Source organism: Ranitomeya imitator, chromosome 1, assembly GCF_032444005.1.
Source record: "Ranitomeya imitator isolate aRanImi1 chromosome 1, aRanImi1.pri, whole genome shotgun sequence".
Lineage (NCBI taxonomy): Eukaryota > Metazoa > Chordata > Amphibia > Anura > Dendrobatidae > Ranitomeya > Ranitomeya imitator.
This window is the reverse complement of record NC_091282.1, coordinates 603,922,605-603,940,028: the sequence shown is the minus strand read 5'-3', so window position 1 is coordinate 603,940,028 and position 17,424 is coordinate 603,922,605. Positions and strand designations below refer to the sequence as shown.

At 45.3% G+C, this 17,424-nt stretch overlaps 1 protein-coding gene across 3 annotated transcripts in view; it reads right to left on the bottom strand.

The window, feature by feature from the left end:
• Positions 1 to 17,424, bottom strand: part of GBA1 (glucosylceramidase beta 1) — a 74,957-nt gene that overhangs the window by 12,948 nt on the left and 44,585 nt on the right. For all 3 annotated transcript variants that reach the window (XM_069768818.1, XM_069768810.1, XM_069768826.1), the window contains 5 exons: positions 17,239 to 17,372; positions 17,002 to 17,174; positions 16,690 to 16,927; positions 15,587 to 15,811; positions 6,374 to 6,537 (listed from right to left, as the gene is read on the bottom strand). In XM_069768818.1, the coding sequence (XP_069624919.1) occupies positions 6,374 to 6,537; positions 15,587 to 15,811; positions 16,690 to 16,927; positions 17,002 to 17,174; positions 17,239 to 17,372 (934 nt within the window). The remainder of the gene's footprint in view (positions 1 to 6,373; positions 6,538 to 15,586; positions 15,812 to 16,689; positions 16,928 to 17,001; positions 17,175 to 17,238; positions 17,373 to 17,424) is intronic.

Here is a 17,424-nt window from a genome sequence, read left to right as displayed (position 1 = left end):
GATATGCCCACATTGTGGAATTCAACTCTGCACATGTTGCAGCGACTGTGGCAGCACCGACGAGCCCTGGTGCAATACATTATGACGTATAGCCTTGGTAAACGAGATCCAGAGGTGGGGCAAATCACGCTGCAGGAGTGGTCTCAGATCAGGGACCTATGCACACTTCTGCACAGTTCTGAAATAGCGAAGATGTTTAGTGCTGACGATGCCATTATCAGCATGAGTATTCCGGTCATGAAGCACACCTTAAACTATTTGGAGTCAGGTGGTGGGACAAGAGGAGGAGGAGGAGGAACAGGAGGAGTATGCGGAAGGGATAATATCTCCAAGGTCCAGACGGTCGGCAGCACCAAGGCGGCTGGCATTGGAGGGTGGGGGAGAGGGATTACTGAGGGCGCATGGTAGCAGCCAAACTGTTGAGGAAGGTGCAGGAGGCGAGGAAGAAGTGGAGGAGAAACTGGCGCTGGGCATGGAAGACTCATCAGATGAGGGAGACCTTGATCAAATTTCTGTTTTGCGAGGTTGGGGGGGGGAGAGGGCAGAGGAAGGAAGCATGATTTTAACCTCGCCGCCACCAAGACAACAAGGACTTTGTCCTCCTGGATGCGCAAGACACGAGTGCATTCTTGCTGCACTACCTGCAACATGACCCTTGGATTTTCAGAATCTGAAGTAATGCCGACTACTGGGTTGCCACACTCCTAGATCTCCGGTACAAAAGAAAATTTGACAAAATAATTCCTGCCATAGAAATGGATTCACGCATGCAGGAGTATGAGCAGAGACTGTTACAGAGTCTTACATCTGCTTTTCTACAAAACACCAGTGGTGCACGTAGTGAATCTCTGAGTTCTAACTTGCCAACCGTGGGACTGTTGAGTCATCACTCAAACCGTAACAGTAACATCGTATCTGGTGGTAACAGCAATTTTTTCCAATCGTTTCAAGAATTTTTTAGACCATCCTTTGCAAGGCCACAGGAGACAAGAAGTCTGACGCATAGCCAACGCCTAAGGAGGATGGTACTGGAGTATCTCCAAGTTAACATCGATGCCATGACTGTGGAACTGGACCCTTGCTCATTTTGGGCTTCCAATCTGGAAAAATGGCCTGAGCTCGCCACTCACGCCTTGGAAATCTTGTTGTGCCCCACAGCCAGCGCTCTCTCTGAACGTGTGTTCAGCACTGCTGGTGGTGTGCTGACAGATAAGCGCACGCGGCTGTCCAGTGAGAATGTAGACAGACTAACGTTCATCAAGATAAACAAATCCTGGATCCGCAAGGACTTTCTACCCCTGTGTCATCCTGGGGAGACTAAAAGCTTGATGATTTTTAAAAATCACCTCACCAACCATTTTAAGAAACTCTGGGGAAATGGATGCCACTTAAGTGGTATCTGTGCTCCAATGTAGACTCTTTTTGGAGTCCCCTTGCTGTGTTTTACATGACGTTGGCATCGTCAATTCCAAGTGGATGGGATCGCTCCCCCCTTTTAACCTTTAGAAACTACATACACTATGGCTTGAGGTAACACAGATGGTTGAGTCTGCATAGCTGTTTACTCATACTATGGCCTGGGATTCAGAGGTCTGCTCCAAAGCTTCAGTGTTTGCTAGTCAGCAGAGTAGCCCACCTATGAAGCAAGCTACACCACCTGTTTATCTAATTACTAATTTTTAACTGCATCTAGACCAGGCAATACTTTGGGCCTAGTAGCAGTGTCTGCTGCTCAGCAGAGTACCCCACCCATGAAGCAAGCTAAACCGCCTGTAGATCTAATGACTAATTTTTAACTGCATCTAGCCCAGGAAATCCTTTTGGGCCTACTAGTAGCAGTGTCTGCTACTCCGCAGAGTACCCCACCCATGATGCAAGCTACACCGTCTGTAGATCTAATTACTAATTTTTAACTGCATCTAGCCCAGGAAATCCTTTTGGGCCTAGTAGCAGTTTCTGCTACTCAGCAGAGTACCCCATCCATGAAGCAAGCTACACCGCCTGTTGATCTAATTACTAATTTTTAACTGCATCTAGCTCAGGAAATCTTTTGGGGCCTAGTAGCAGTGTCTGCTACTCAGCAGAGTACCCCACCCATGAAGTAAGCGACACCGCCTTCTTCCTTTCTCAATCTAACCCCTTGGCTCTGGGGTGTCTGCTCTCCCTCCAGCTCTCTCCTTCTCACAGGTGGTCTACCGCATGAATTCACACTGTGGCAAATCTTTTGGGCCCAGGCATAAGAAGTCGTCGAGGTAATGGATAATACAGGTCCTTCTCAAAAAATTAGCATATAGTGTTAAATTTCATTATTTACCATAATGTAATGATTACAATTAAACTTTCATATATTATAGATTCATTATCCACCAACTGAAATTTGTCAGGTCTTTTATTGTTTTAATACTGATGATTTTGGCATACAACTCCTGATAACCCAAAAAACCTGTCTCAATAAATTAGCATATTTCACCCATCCAATCAAATAAAAGTGTTTTTTAATAACAAACAAAAAAACCATCAAATAATAATGTTCAGTTATGCACTCAATACTTGGTCGGGAATCCTTCGGCAGAAATGACTGCTTCAATGCGGCGTGGCATGGAGGCAATCAGCCTGTGACACTGCTGAGATGTTATGGAGGCCCAGGATGCTTCAATAGCGGCCTTAAGCTCATCCAGAGTGTTGGGTCTTGCGTCTCTCAACTTTCTCTTCACAATATCCCACAGATTCTCTATGGGGTTCAGGTCAGGAGAGTTGGCAGGCCAATTGAGCACAGTAATACCATGGTCAGTAAACCATTTACCAGTGGTTTTGGCACTGTGAGCAGGTGCCAGGTCGTGCTGAAAAATGAAATCTTCATCTCCATAAAGCATTTCAGCCGATGGAAGCATGAAGTGCTCCAAAATCTCCTGATAGCTAGCTGCATTGACCCTGCCCTTGATGAAACACAGTGGACCAACACCAGCAGCTGACATGGCACCCCACACCATCACTGACTGTGGGTACTTGACACTGGACTTCAGGCATTTTGGCATTTCCTTCTCCCCAGTCTTCCTCCAGACTCTGGCACCTTGATTTCCGAATGACATGCAAAATTTGCTTTCATCAGAAAAAAGTACTTGGGACCACTTAGCAACAGTCCAGTGCTGCTTCTCTGTAGCCCAGGTCAGGCGCCTCTGCCGCTGTTTATGGTTCAAAAGTGGCTTTACCTGGGGAATGCGGCACCTGTAGCCCATTTCCTGCACACGCCTGTGCACGGTGGCTCTGGATGTTTCCACACCAGACTCAGTCCACTGCTTCCTCTGGTTCCCCAAGGTCTGGAATCGGTCCTTCTCCACAATCTTCCTCAGGGTCCGGTCTCCTCTTCTCGTTGTACAGCGTTTTCTGCCACATTGTTTCCTTCCAACAGACTTACCATTGAGGTGCCTTGATACAGCACTCTGGGAACAGCCTATTTGTTGAGAAATTTCTTTCTGGGTCTTACCCTCTTGCTTGAGGGTGTCAATGATGGCCTTCTTGACATCTGTCAGGTCGCTAGTCTTACCCATGATGGGGGTTTTGAGTAATGAACCAGGCAGGGAGTTTATAAAAGCCTCAGGTATCTTTTGCATGTGTTTAGAGTTAATTAGTTGATTCAGAAGATTAGGGTAATAGGTCGTTTAGAGAACCTTTTCTTGATATGCTAATTTATTGAGACAGGTTTTTTGGGTTATCAGGAGTTGTATGCCAAAATCATCAGTATTAAAACAATAAAAGACCTGACAAATTTCAGTTGGTGGATAATGAATCTATAATATATGAAAGTTTAATTGTAATCATTACATTATGGTAAATAATGAAATTTAACACTATATGCTAATTTTTTGAGAAGGACCTGTATGTGCCCCCTTACAAACGTCCATGACGACACATTCGAGGAAGCAACTAAATGCCTCAAATAGTGAGCAGGATATGGAGCACCCCATGGGCAAACAGCGATCTATGCAGTATGCTCCTTCACAGAGGCAGCCCAATAGGCGGACACTATTTGGAGGCACAGGTAGTAACTGGAATGCCCCGTCAATGTCTGTTTTGGCCATTAGGGTGCCTCTTCCCAACTTCTTGACCTGCCTGATTGCCTTGTCAAAGGAGGTACAGTATATAGTACTGTACTTGGTTCCGCGTCGATGTTGTTGTTTACTGACCTGCCCCTTGGATATGACAAATGGTGGATTAGTCTGAATGTATTGGGTTCCTTTTTTGGCACGACTCCCAACGGGGATACCACTACGTCTTCTAAGGAAAGTGTTCTGAATGGACCCGCCATTCTTCCTAAAGATATTTCTTTTTTAATTTTTTTTTGTCACGACGTCTGGGTGTTGGTAGGCTGATTTTAGATTTTTACTCCAGCCTTTCTTGATTTTAGAAGGGCATGACATGCCTATATCTGTGTCTCCTCCTCCTTTTATTCCTCCACCTCTTTTCACATGACTATATGTACTTGTGACTTTTCCATGTGTTTTTTGTGTCTTTTAAGGTGTTTTCTATGTGTTTTCTATGTGTTTGTGTTTGCCTTCAAATGGTTTCAATGGGGTTCGACGGTGATCGTCGAACGTTCGACGAACACGCCCCAATTCGACGAACTGAACTCGAACACTAGGGGGGTGGCTCAACACTAGTCATAAGTATTCATACCCTTTGATCAGTATTGAGTAGAAGCACCCATGTGAACTAGTACAGCCATGAGTCTTCTTGGGAATGATGCAACAAGTTTTTCACACCTGGATTTAGGGATCCTCTGCCATTCTTCCTTGCAGATCCTTTCCAGTTCCGTAAGGTTGGATGGAGAACGTTGGTGGACAGTCATTTTCAGGTCTCTCCAGAGATGCTCAATTGGTCAGGGCTCTGACTGGGCCAGTCAAGAATAGTTACAGAGTTGTTCTGAAGCCACTCCTTTGTTATTTTAGCTGTGTGCTTAGAGTCATTGTCTTGTTGGAAGGTGAACTTTCGGCCAAGTCTGAGGTCTAGAGCACTCTGGAAGAGGTTTTCATCCAGGATATCTCTGTACTTGGCCGCATTCATGTTTCCTTTCCAATGACAACCAGTCGTCCTGTCCCTGCAGTTGAAAAACACCCCATAGCATGATGCTGCCACCACCATGTTTCATTGTTGGAATTGTATGGGGCAGGTGATGAACAGTGCCTGATTTTCTCCACACATACTGCTTAGAATTATCACCAAAAAGTCTACCTTCGCCTCATCAGACCAGAGAATCTTATTTCTCATAGTCCTTCATGTGTTTTTTAGAAAACTCTATGCAGACTTTCGTATGTCTTGCACTGAGGAGAGGCTTCCGTCAGGCCACTCTGCCATAAAGGCCCGAGTGGTGGAGGGCTGCAGTGATAGTTGACTGTGGAAATTTCTCCCATATCCCTACTGCATCTCTGGAGCTCAGCCACAGTGATCTTGGTGTTCTTCTTTACCTCTCTCACCAAGGCTCTTCTCCCACGATTGCTCAGTTTGGCTGGACGGCCAGGTTTAGGAAGACTTCTGGTGGTCTTAAAATTCTTCCAATTAAGGATTATGGGGACCACTGTGCTCTTATGAACCTCGAGTACTGCAGATATTCTGTTGTAACCATGGCCAGGTCTGTGCCTTGCCACAATTCTGTCTTTGAGCTCCTGGGCCAGTTCCTTTGACCTCATGATTCTCATTTGGTCTGACATGGACTGTGAGCTGTGAGATCTTATATAGACAGGTGTGTGCATTTCCAAATCAAGTCCTATCAGTTTAATTAAACACAGCTGGACTCCAATGAAGGAGTAGAACCATCTCAAGGAGGATCACAAGGAAATGGACAGCATGTGACTTAACTGAGTGTCTGAGCAAAGGGTCTGAATACTTAAGACCATGTGATTTTTCTTTTGTAATAAATTTGCAAAAATTTCTACATTTCTGGGGGGTTTTTCGGTCAAGATTGAGTGCAGAGTGTACATTAATGAGAAAAAATGAACTTTTCTTAATTTACCAAATGGCTGCAATGAAACAAAGTGAAAACCCACTGTATATACAAGGCAGGCAGAAAGCACCGCGGTCATAATATATACAGGCAGGCGGAGGGTGTCGGGGTAATCACACAGCCATGTGGAGGGCACCGCAGTCAAAATATATACAAGCAGGCGGCAAGCACCATAGTCATAATTTATACAGGCATGCGGAGGGTCGGGGTCATCACACACAGGCAGGTGGAGGGCGTCGGTGTTATTACATACACAGGCAGGTGGGGGCAGCAGGGGCATTGTGGTCATACACACAGAGAGGGGGGCACTGGGGTCATCACCTATACAGGTGGGTGGAGCCACGGGTCATCACACACAGGCAGGCGGGGGCTCACCTGAACTGTGCCATGTGATAGAAGCTGGGCTGCTTGTAGAAGACGTCTCTATCCAGGTCCACAATAATGGGGCTGTCTACATTATTACCCACCCAGGTGGGGCCCCCGCTCACATCCAGGGCCAGGTTCCAATCCGTCCAGCCCATTACATGATTATTCAAATCCTGCAGACAGGAAATCATAAAAGTTACCTTGTATCGTGAGCTGCACATCCTTCACAACCCCGCCATCAAAACATTTCTGCAGAGGTTACAGGGGTGGGGGTCTGCCTGCCAGTGTTCGGACCATACACATTGCTGCAGAGGGTACAGAGGTGGGAGTCCACCCATCAGTGCTCAGACCATACACATTGCTGCAGAAGTTACATGGGTGGGGGGGTTCACCTGTCAGTGCTCAGACCATACACATTCCTGCAGAGGTTACAGGGGTGGGGGGTCCGCCTGTCAGTGCTCGGACCATACACATTGCTGCAGAGGGTACAGGGGTGGGGGTCCTTTTGTCAGTGCTCAGACCATACACATATCTGCAGAGGTTACAGGGGTGGGGGGGTCCGCCTGTCCATGCTCGGACCATACACATTGCTGCAGAGGCTACAGGGGTGGGGGTCTGCCTGTCAGTGCTCAGACCATACACATTGCTGCAGAGGTTACAGGGGTGAGGGTCTGGCTTTCAGTGCTCAGTCCATACACATTGCTGCAGAGATTAAAGGGGTGGGGGTCCTCCTGTCAGTGCTAACATCATACACATTGCTGCAGAGGTTACAGCGGCGAGGCTCTGCCCATCAGTGCTCGGACCCTGCATCACATTGCTCTCCATGGCTCTTGTCCCAGAATGAGCCTCTTCTAACAATGATGCCTAAGAAAGCTGCAAGCACTGTGCTGAAGACAAGCAAATTAAGGACATGGACTAGTGGAGCTGCGTGCTGTGCTCTAATGACTCCAAGATAAACTTAAGAGGTTCAGATGGTGTTAGGTGTGGTGGCACCAGGTGAGGAGTAGGGTTGAGCGAAACGGATTGTTCATTTTCAAAAGTCGCCGACTTTTGGCAAAGTCGGGTTTCATGAAACCCGACCCCTGTGTGGGGTCGGCCATGCGGTACGCGACTTTCGCGCCAAAGTCGCGTTTCGTATGACGCGCTTGGCGCCATTTTTTTCAGCCAATGAAGGGGCGTGGGCAGAGTGATGACATAGGTCTTAGGGGCGTGGACGCCTATCGCCATGTTGTCGCTTGTGCGCTGTAGCGATTTGCACTGTGTAACACCAGCTTTTCAGTTCAGGGACGGACGGAGGGGAGAGAGGGAGAGAGGGAGAGAGGGAGAGAGAGAGAGAAAATTTCCCATTGGCTTTGCATTGGGTTTCGTGTTTCGGTCGATCCTCGACTTTGCGCCATAATCGGCCGATTTCACTCGACTCGACTTTTGAGATAGTCGGGTTTCGCGAAACCCGGCTCGACCCTAAAAAAGTCAAGGTCGCTCAACCCTAGTGAGGAGTACAAGGACACGTCTGTTCTGCCAACAGTCAGGCATGGTGGAGTGTCATGGTTTGGGGTAAATGAGTGCTGCCAGCTGTGGGAGGGCTACAGTTCAGTGAGACAACCATGATGCCAACATGTACTGTGACATACTGAAGGAGAACATGATCCCCTCCTTCCGAAAACTGGGCCACAGGGCAGTATACCAACATAAAGACCCCAAACACCTCCAAGACCACCACTACTTGTAATGAAACCAAGGGTAAAGGTGCTGGACTGGCCAAGCATGTCTCCAGACTCAGTGTCCGCAGACTTGAGTGTAGAAACACGGGATCAGTACCATTCAACACTTGGCTTATTTATGAAGATCCGGATGCAGAAATAATACTTGCTGGTACAATACTGTAACTTTCTGTGAAGCCACGGACGTCCGTTGTTGTTGGTCAGAAGCTGATAACTGCACAAGTGGTCCCTGTCATTTCACAGCAACTCAGGCTATAAAATGGCTGCCTACAGCAGGGACCTATGAACAGCAGCGTGAAGCCACGCGAAGTTTCAGCCAACTTAATGTTAACGAACAAGAGCAAGCGGTAAATAGTGGACAGCAGATGGCAGAGCAGCAACAGTACACATTTAACAGATAAACTATCTAGAATATGCAGCCAAACAGCTGAATAGTGATTATATCTGGATAGAAGCGCATTCATCCAGAGACAGGCAGCGTTTGTAAAAAATATACAAAGAGGATAGAACAGTGCGATATATACAATTACATAAAATAAAAAGCATACACAAAAGAAATGTACTAAACCTGGTACTGTAGAGTTCGCACTGTCTCTTATGAAGGGGAGCTCTTTGTTTTGGGGGGTAACGGTACAGACCCACAGCGCACTGACAATGCTTATAGGTTGGTATTTGCTTTTATTAACAAGCCGACATACCTCCCCTCCGGTGACTTGTAAAATTATGGGATCCCCAACTTCTACAATATCTTTGCCGCTGGAGGTCCTGTATTACTGTCATGTTTCCGAACACGATTTTACCTTTCTATACAGAGGAAACATGGTTCAAGCTGGGGCTAGAGGCGATGGGTTGTCTCTGCCGGCCATAAATCTTTTGTATCCCAAAATTCCGTTCCCAGCCCTGAAAAATATTTAGATCCAAGAGTCCTCAGTGGTTGATACCTTTTAATGGCTAACTGAAGAGATGGTAACAAATCACAGCTTTCTAGACTACTCAGGTCTCTCCATCAGGCAGAGTATAACACAAAATCTGAAGAATCACATATTTATACTCGAGGACACAGCACAGGATTAATGCAATATATAAGACAAGTGACATGAAACAGAACTATCATTATGGGTGAGGGATAAACAGTTGCGGCCATAAATATTGGAACAGTTCATAGATAAGGAGTGTGAAAGTTTTATTGTCTTGTGATTGGGGTCTGGTCCAGGATTGTGATGCCCCCACAAGGTCTGAGGAGCAAATTACTTAGTTGATGTAGAAAGACCTAAATCCATGTGACACATTCATTCCTGCACTGAGTGGATCACAGGTTGTCATCAGTTTATACTCACAGACTCTTCTGTCTCTCTGAAATTTGAAGTTACCTTTTAATACAAGTAATTTCAGGTCCATGGTGCTGTGATCAGCGATACAAAAAGGTTTGGCCACAGGTAGATCCATTCTTTTTTTCTCTTATTGTGTGGCAATGAGAATTCATTCTTGTTCTAAGTTTTTGCCCCGTCTCCCCTCCATACAGACCCCCAGCTGGACATTTAGTACAAGTAATTAAGTACACCCCATTATATGTGATGCAGCTGAAAGTATCTGGGATCTTTTAGTCCTAAAGTGAGTTGGGATCTTTATCTTGTCCGTGGTCATTATAAATGGATAGGTTTTACATTTTTTTTCTGGTTGCAGGGAAAGCTGTTGGAGAGGACAGAGACTTCTGACAATGATGATTCTTAGATTTGGGGGCTGCCTAAAACACAGAGCTTTGTAATGTAGGAGGCGATTCCTTCATATTCTGGAGGCTCTTGTAATCTGGTTTTCAATTGTTCTTGGATGGTCGCCCTGATTCAAAAAGGTTTTTCTGAGGTGACCAAGGTGTTTGTCTCTAACCATGGGGTTGGAACATATATGATTGTATCTGATGGCTTGGCTGTAGACAATACAGTTTTTATGTATTTTGGATGGTAACTGTCCCATTTAAGATATGTTGGAAGGTGGATTGGCTTCTGATACAGGGATATCTCTATTTCATTGTTCTGGAACTTAGTGATGGTGTCCAAAAATGTAATTTCAGTACAGTAGTAGTTGAGTATTAAGTTGATGGTGGGATGAAATTGATTAAACAGTTCATGGAATGTCTTTAGTTGTTGATCAGACTCCGTCCAGATGATTAAATATTGTCAATGTAACGGCGATAGGCCAGAGGCCTGATAGGACATGAGGACAAGAAGTCGATTTCAAGCTTGACCATGCGCGCTTATGTCACTCTCCGCAAGGAGAAACAATAAATCTTAGATCCCGGTCAGACGCCTCTCAATCAGCCAAACCAGATCTCCGCTTTGCACGGACGAGGGGCAGTACCCCGAAACACAGTGTCTGCAAATTGAGATTCTGGTTTGGCTATTATCCTAAGTCATGTGACAAGGCTCATTAAAGGGTCGACATTGACTGTTAGGGTTGCTACTTCCAATAGGTGGCACTAGAGTTCTAGTCCTATTCCTCTCTGAAGAGACAATTTGTGTATTTCCCAGAGGAGCATTGCGGCTTTAAGTCTCCTCATCTCGATGTGCTTATCATGTCACTCTCCGTAAGGAGAAACGATACTTCTTGGATCCCAAGCTTGACCATGAAAAGATTTGCATACTGTGGCTATATCTTGTTATCAAATTCATAGTAATTGTGGGTGAGGATGTATTTTTTAAGTTTCATCACAGAATCAGTGTCAGTCCCTGTGTTTTCCATGAAGACTTTGCAGCCATTTAATCCATCCTGGTGTGGGATATTAGTGTACAAAGATTCCACATTCATGGTGGCCAGAATGGTTCCTCCTAGTAGAGAACCTATCACTGCTAGTTTATTCAATAGATCAGCTGTGTCCCGAGTGTAGCTGGGTGTATCCTTTACCAGTAGTTTAAGAATACCCTCCTCCCATCCAGATACCTCATCAGTAAGGTGCCCACGCATGAAAGAATTGGTCTTCCTGGATTTCCATTTTTGGATTTTGGGAAGCATGTAGAATGTCCCTATTCTTGGACACTCTGCTGTCAGATCACTGTCTCTTATGGATTTGTCTGAAAGACCAAATACGAACTTGTTTAGTTCCCGGTGTAGGGTCCGACTCCATTGTTTTGTAGTAGTGTGTCCTTAAGTTGTCTCCATTATGACTATTGCACCTCCATTTGCAGCAAGTTCAATGAGGATTTTTGTTGGTTTTCACAGACTACAGCCTTTCTCTCCTGGGCACTGATGTTGGATGTTTGTCTCCTGTTAGTGTCTACGATGGTGGATTTTATAAAGTGTCTGAAGGAGTCTATATATTTATCCAAATGAGGGTTGCGTCCAGGTGGTGTCCAGTTTGACCTCTTCTTGGTTGTCAGGATCCCTCTTTCGTCAGCCCGAGTGTTTTCTGAATCTTCTGTATCATTGGGTCCCTTGGGTGCAGTCTCGTGAAATAATGTTCCATATCACTGCAGAGTTCACTTTTATCTTGGGCCTTAGTAGGACAAAATGAGAGTCTTCTAAAAAGCACAGCCAGCTCCACTTTGTTGGGTTTATAATCTGAGACACTGATGACACAGTTGGATGCTTTTCTGTGGAGTAGTCCTGCAATCCATCAGATAAACCTCTTTAATTATCTGTTCACATCAGGGGGTTCCCTTGCATCGGGATCACCTGGAGGTCTTAAGGTACCTTCACACTAAGCGACGCTGCAGCGATACCGACAACGATGTCGATCGCTGCAGCGTCGCAGTTTGGTCGCTGGAGAGCTGTCACACAGACAGCTCTCCAGCGACCAACGATGCCGGTAACCAGGGTAAACATCGGGTTACTAAGCGCAGGGCCGCGCTTAGTAACTTGATGTTTACCCTGGTTACCATCGTAAAAGTAAAAAAAAAAAAAAACACTACATACTTACCTTCAGCTGTCTGTCCCCGGCGCTCTGGTTTCCTGCACTCACTGTGAGCACAGCGGCCGGAAAGCAGAGCGGTGACGTCACCGCTCTGCTTTCCGGCTGGCCGTCGCTGACACAGGATGCAGGAGGAGTGCAGAGAAGCAGAGCGCCGGGGACAGACAGCTGAAGGTAAGTATGTAGTGTTTGTTTTTTTTTACTTTTACTCTGGTAACCAGGGTAAACATCGGGTTACTAAGCGCGGCCCTGCGCTTAGTAACCCGATGTTTACCCTGGTTACCAGTGAAGACATCGCTGAATCGGCGTCACACACGCCGATTCAGCGATGTCTGCAGGGAGTCCAGCGACGAAATAAAGTTCTGGACTTTCTGCAGCGACCAACGATGGCACAGCAGGATCCTGATCGCTGCTGCCTGTCAAACACAACGATATCGATAGCCAGGACGCTGCAGCGTCACGGATCGCTAGCGATATCGTTGTGAAGTTGCTTAGTGTGAAGGTACCTTTAGCCTTGCTTCAATATTCACTATCAACTATGAAATGGCTTATAGATTTTACAATTACATATATGACACCGTGTCCTCTCCATCCCTTTGACTTTTCCTTTTGCTTTGATCCGCTATCTACTAATATTTTGACCTCGGATTGTGACCTGACTTACACCTTTGTCTTTACCCATGGTTTTCTCTCTTGGTCCTGACCCGGGAACATCTGCCACATCATATTTTCAGAAACATGATGAAATGGAGAACACGCAAAACATGGTTTCAAGTCACTGGACAATGCCCAGTGTGCCGCCAAATGAATATCGGCCAGATAAATGCCAGTATCTATCAGATAAAATCCTGATAGGAAAGATGACTGTAATATCTCCTGCCTGGGGCCACCAGGGGTGAAGATATATTAAAAGCTGTGAAATATATATATATATATATATATATATATATATATACATACAGTGGGGCAAAAAAGTATTTAGTCAGTCAGCAATAGTGCAAGTTCCACCACTTAAAAAGATGAGAGGCGTCTGTAATTTACATCATAGGTAGACCTCAACTATGGGAGACAAACTGAGAAAAAAAAATCCAGAAAATCACATTGTCTGTTTTTTTATCATTTTATTTGCATATTATGGTGGAAAATAAGTATTTGGTCAGAAACAAAATTTCATCTCAATACTTTGTAATATATCCTTTGTTGGCAATGACAGAGGTCAAACGTTTTCTGTAAGTCTTCACAAGGTTGCCACACACTGTTGTTGGTATGTTGGCCCATTCCTCCATGCAGATCTCCTCTAGAGCAGTGATGTTTTTGGCTTTTCGCTTGGCAACACGGACTTTCAACTCCCTCCAAAGGTTTTCTATAGGGTTGAGATCTGGAGACTGGCTAGGCCACTCCAGAACCTTGAAATGCTTCTTACGAAGCCACTCCTTTGTTGCCCTGGCGGTGTGCTTTGGATCATTGTCATGTTGAAAGACCCAGCCACGTTTCATCTTCAATGCCCTTGCTGATGGAAGGAGGTTTGCACTCAAAATCTCACGATACATGGCCCCATTCATTCTTTCATGTACCCGGATCAGTCGTCCTGGCCCCTTTGCAGAGAAACAGCCCCAAAGCATGATGTTTCCACCACCATGCTTTACAGTAGGTATGGTGTTTGATGGATGCAACTTAGTATTCTTTTTCCTCCAAACACGACAAGTTGTGTTTCTACCAAACAGTTCCAGTTTGGTTTCATCAGACCATAGGACATTCTCCCAAAACTCCTCTGGATCATCCAAATGCTCTCTAGCAAACTTCAGATGGGCCCGGACATGTACTGGCTTAAGCAGTGGGACACGTCTGGCACTGCAGGATCTGAGTCCATGGTGGCGTAGTGTGTTACTTATGGTAGGCCTTGTTACATTGGTCCCAGCTCTCTGCAGTTCATTCACTAGGTCCCCCCGCGTGGTTCTGGGATTTTTGCTCACCGTTCTTGTGATCATTCTGACCCCACGGGGTGGGATTTTGCGTAGAGCCCCAGATCGAGGGAGATTATCAGTGGTCTTGTATGTCTTCCATTTTCTAATTATTGCTCCCACTGTTGATTTCTTCACTCCAAGCTGGTTGGCTATTGCAGATTCAGTCTTCCCAGCCTGGTGCAGGGCTACAATTTTGTTTCTGGTGTCCTTTGACAGCTCTTTGGTCTTCACCATAGTGGAGTTTGGAGTCAGACTGTTTGAGGGTGTGCACAGGTGTCTTTTTATACTGATAACAAGTTTAAACAGGTGCCATTACTACAGGTAATGAGTGGAGGAAAGAGGAGACTCTTAAAGAAGAAGTTACAGGTCTGTGAGAGCCAGAAATCTTGATTGTTTGTTTCTGACCAAATACTTATTTTCCACCATAATATGCAAATAAAATGATAAAAAAACAGACAATGTGATTTTCTGGATTTTTTTTTCTCAGTTTGTCTCCCATAGTTGAGGTCTACCTATGATGTAAATTACAGACGCCTCTCATCTTTTTAAGTGGTGGAACTTGCACTATTGCTGACTGACTAAATACTTTTTTGCCCCACTGTGTGTATATATATGTATATATATATATATATATATATATATATATATATATATATATATATATATATATATATATATATATATATATATATATATATATTTTTTTTTATTTTTTTTTTTTTTTTTTTTTTAACAACACATAGTATGGTTTTCTAAAGTCCAGACCTGTTATGAGTCACCAGAGGGGAGGGGTGTGGGTGCAACTTCTGTTAATAAAAAGCAAATATCAGTTTATGATTCTGGTTCAATGACAGAAAGATACAAAGTTGTGTAGGATTGATCCACGTTTTCACTAGGAGTTCTTCCCTGCATAAAACTGCGCCATTTCTGTGACCAGGTTTAGCAAGTTTCTTTTGTTATTCCTTTTACAGTTTATGTAATTGTACATGGTGTAATGTTTTGTCTCCTTTGTCAAATATTTTGCATATTTTGTTTGTTTTTTTTATAAACATTGCTTATCTTCTGGATTAAATACAAAAAAGTAATAGCTCTGTTCCTCTTGCTCTGTAAACCGCACCCCTGAAGCCATATGCTACCTGTGAGGGGTGTCCAGTCAGCCTGTATACACGATTGGTTGTGGCAGCTAGTTGCTCGTTATTGTGGAGCTGGCAGTGACTGAACCGGGGTATGTATATAATAAATATATATATTTTCCAGGAGTTGGAATCGGAGGTGTATATACCATACACTCACTGTGAGTTCCCCAATAACCTTCCTAGTAGTGGAAGCAGTCGCAGTCTCGTCCATCACTTATCAATCAATTGTGTAATTGTCTTGATGATTGAAGGCAGAAGAGTTGCGTTCTATGACAAAAAGGTAACAGTGGTTGGATCTACGTGACCCCCCCAGCTGTGTATTCCTGACACCAACATAAATAACCTGATCCCTGTCATTAGGACGTAGCTACAAACAGGGGGTGACGTATGTTTCATATACCTGCAAATAACTACAACCCAGTCCCTACCAGCAAGGCAGCACATCCTCCATATACCAGATATGAGCTGCCTACTCTGAGCTCCCAGCTGTTATTACTCACCTCCATGATTATCCGACTGTAGTGATTTCCCCTCTCCCAGCTTCCCAGCCGCACGCCCTTATCCCAGGGAGTAAAGCCGGCACACGCCTCTGAAGCAAACAGGAAGTATTCTGGGAAGAGCTGGTGAGTGCTGCCAAGGCTGATGTCTGCCGGGACCACTGCATCCAAGTACCAGTGCACTGCAATCCCATGGACATAGCGGGAGGCCTGCAGGTCAGACAGGATCTGGAGAGAAAGGAGTTGACACATCTACGAGGTAGCAGAGCCCCACGTACTATAGGACAGCGTGCAGCTCTGAAGCATAATGCAGTGCTCTATGAACACAGTGACTGCACCAGCAGAATAGTGAGTGTAGCTCTGGAATATAATACAGGATGTAACTCAGGATCAGTAATGTATGTACACAGTGGCAGCACCATCAGAATAGTGAGTGCAGCTCTGGGGTATAATACAGGATATAACTCAGGATCAGTAATGTATGTACACAATGGCGGCACCAGCAGAATATTAAGTGCAGCTCTGAGGTATGATACAGGATCAGTAATATAATGTATGTACACAGTGACTGCACCAGCAGAATAGTGAGTGCAGCTCTGGGGTATAATATAGGGCAGAGGTGTCAAACTGCATTCCTCGAGGGCCGCAAACAGGTCATGTTTTCAGGATTTCCATGTATTGCACAGGTGATAATTTAATCACCTGCACAGAATGATTCCAGCACCTTGTGCAATACAAGGAAATCCTGAAAACATGACCTGTTTGCGGCCCTCGAGGAATGCAGTTTGACACCTCTGATATAGGATGTAACTCAGGATCAGTAATGCAATGTATGAATACAGTGACTCCACCAGCAGAATACTGAGTGCAGCTCTGGGGTATAATACAAGATGTAACTCAGCATCAGTAACGTCATATGTACATAGTGACTGCACTAGCAGAATAGTGAATGCAGTTCTGGAGTTTAATACAGGATGTAACTCCGAGTCAGTAATGTAATGTATGTACACAGTGACTGCATAATGTATGTACACAGTGACTGCATCAGCAGAATAGTGACTGCAGCTCTGGGGTATAATACAGGGCTACAGTTTGGGGCATCTCACCACTTTGGCCCAGTATGGCAGCAAGATACGGTTGTCATCTACAATCATGATTTGGACATCTTTGTGAGAGCTGTTGGTAAATGCTGGGCCCAGATCCAAGGCAATGAAGTCCCTCATAAGTTCGGGCGTGAACCCTAAGCTTTGGAAGGGGTAGTCACTGATCATCCCCGCCGTTGGCTCATTCTCCACCGTTACCGCCCAGAACGTTATGTTATGCTTGGCGTATTCATCCAGGAACCTAGAAGAGAGGAGACAGTAGGTGCTCTGTGTCTCTGCTCAGTACCACGCGGAGGGGCCAGCGGCACCACACACCTGATGAAGTACTGTGCCCAGGTCTTGTAGTATCGCTCCCCGGGTGACCCTTTTAAGGTGCCTTTGCCTGTGATTTTCCCATTGGTCTTCATCCATGCTGGCGCTGTCCAGGGACTGGCAAACAAGGATATGGGTTGGCGGGACAAGGCCTGGGCTTTCTGGATCACTGGGATCTGTGTGCGCATATGTATAAATATGATGACAAGGATCAGCGGCGCCCACGCTATCACCTCTCACCTTTAGCTTCATATCCTCCTCCTGTAAACTGAATGTGTCCAACGCGAAGTCGCCATCACTGTCCAGGTAAGTGTAGACCCGCGTGGAGAAGTCACAGCTGGCCATGGGCACCCGCAACACGTTGTACCCGATCCCTTTGTAATGACACAAATTATAACAGCACACACAATACCTCATCCCGCTGCA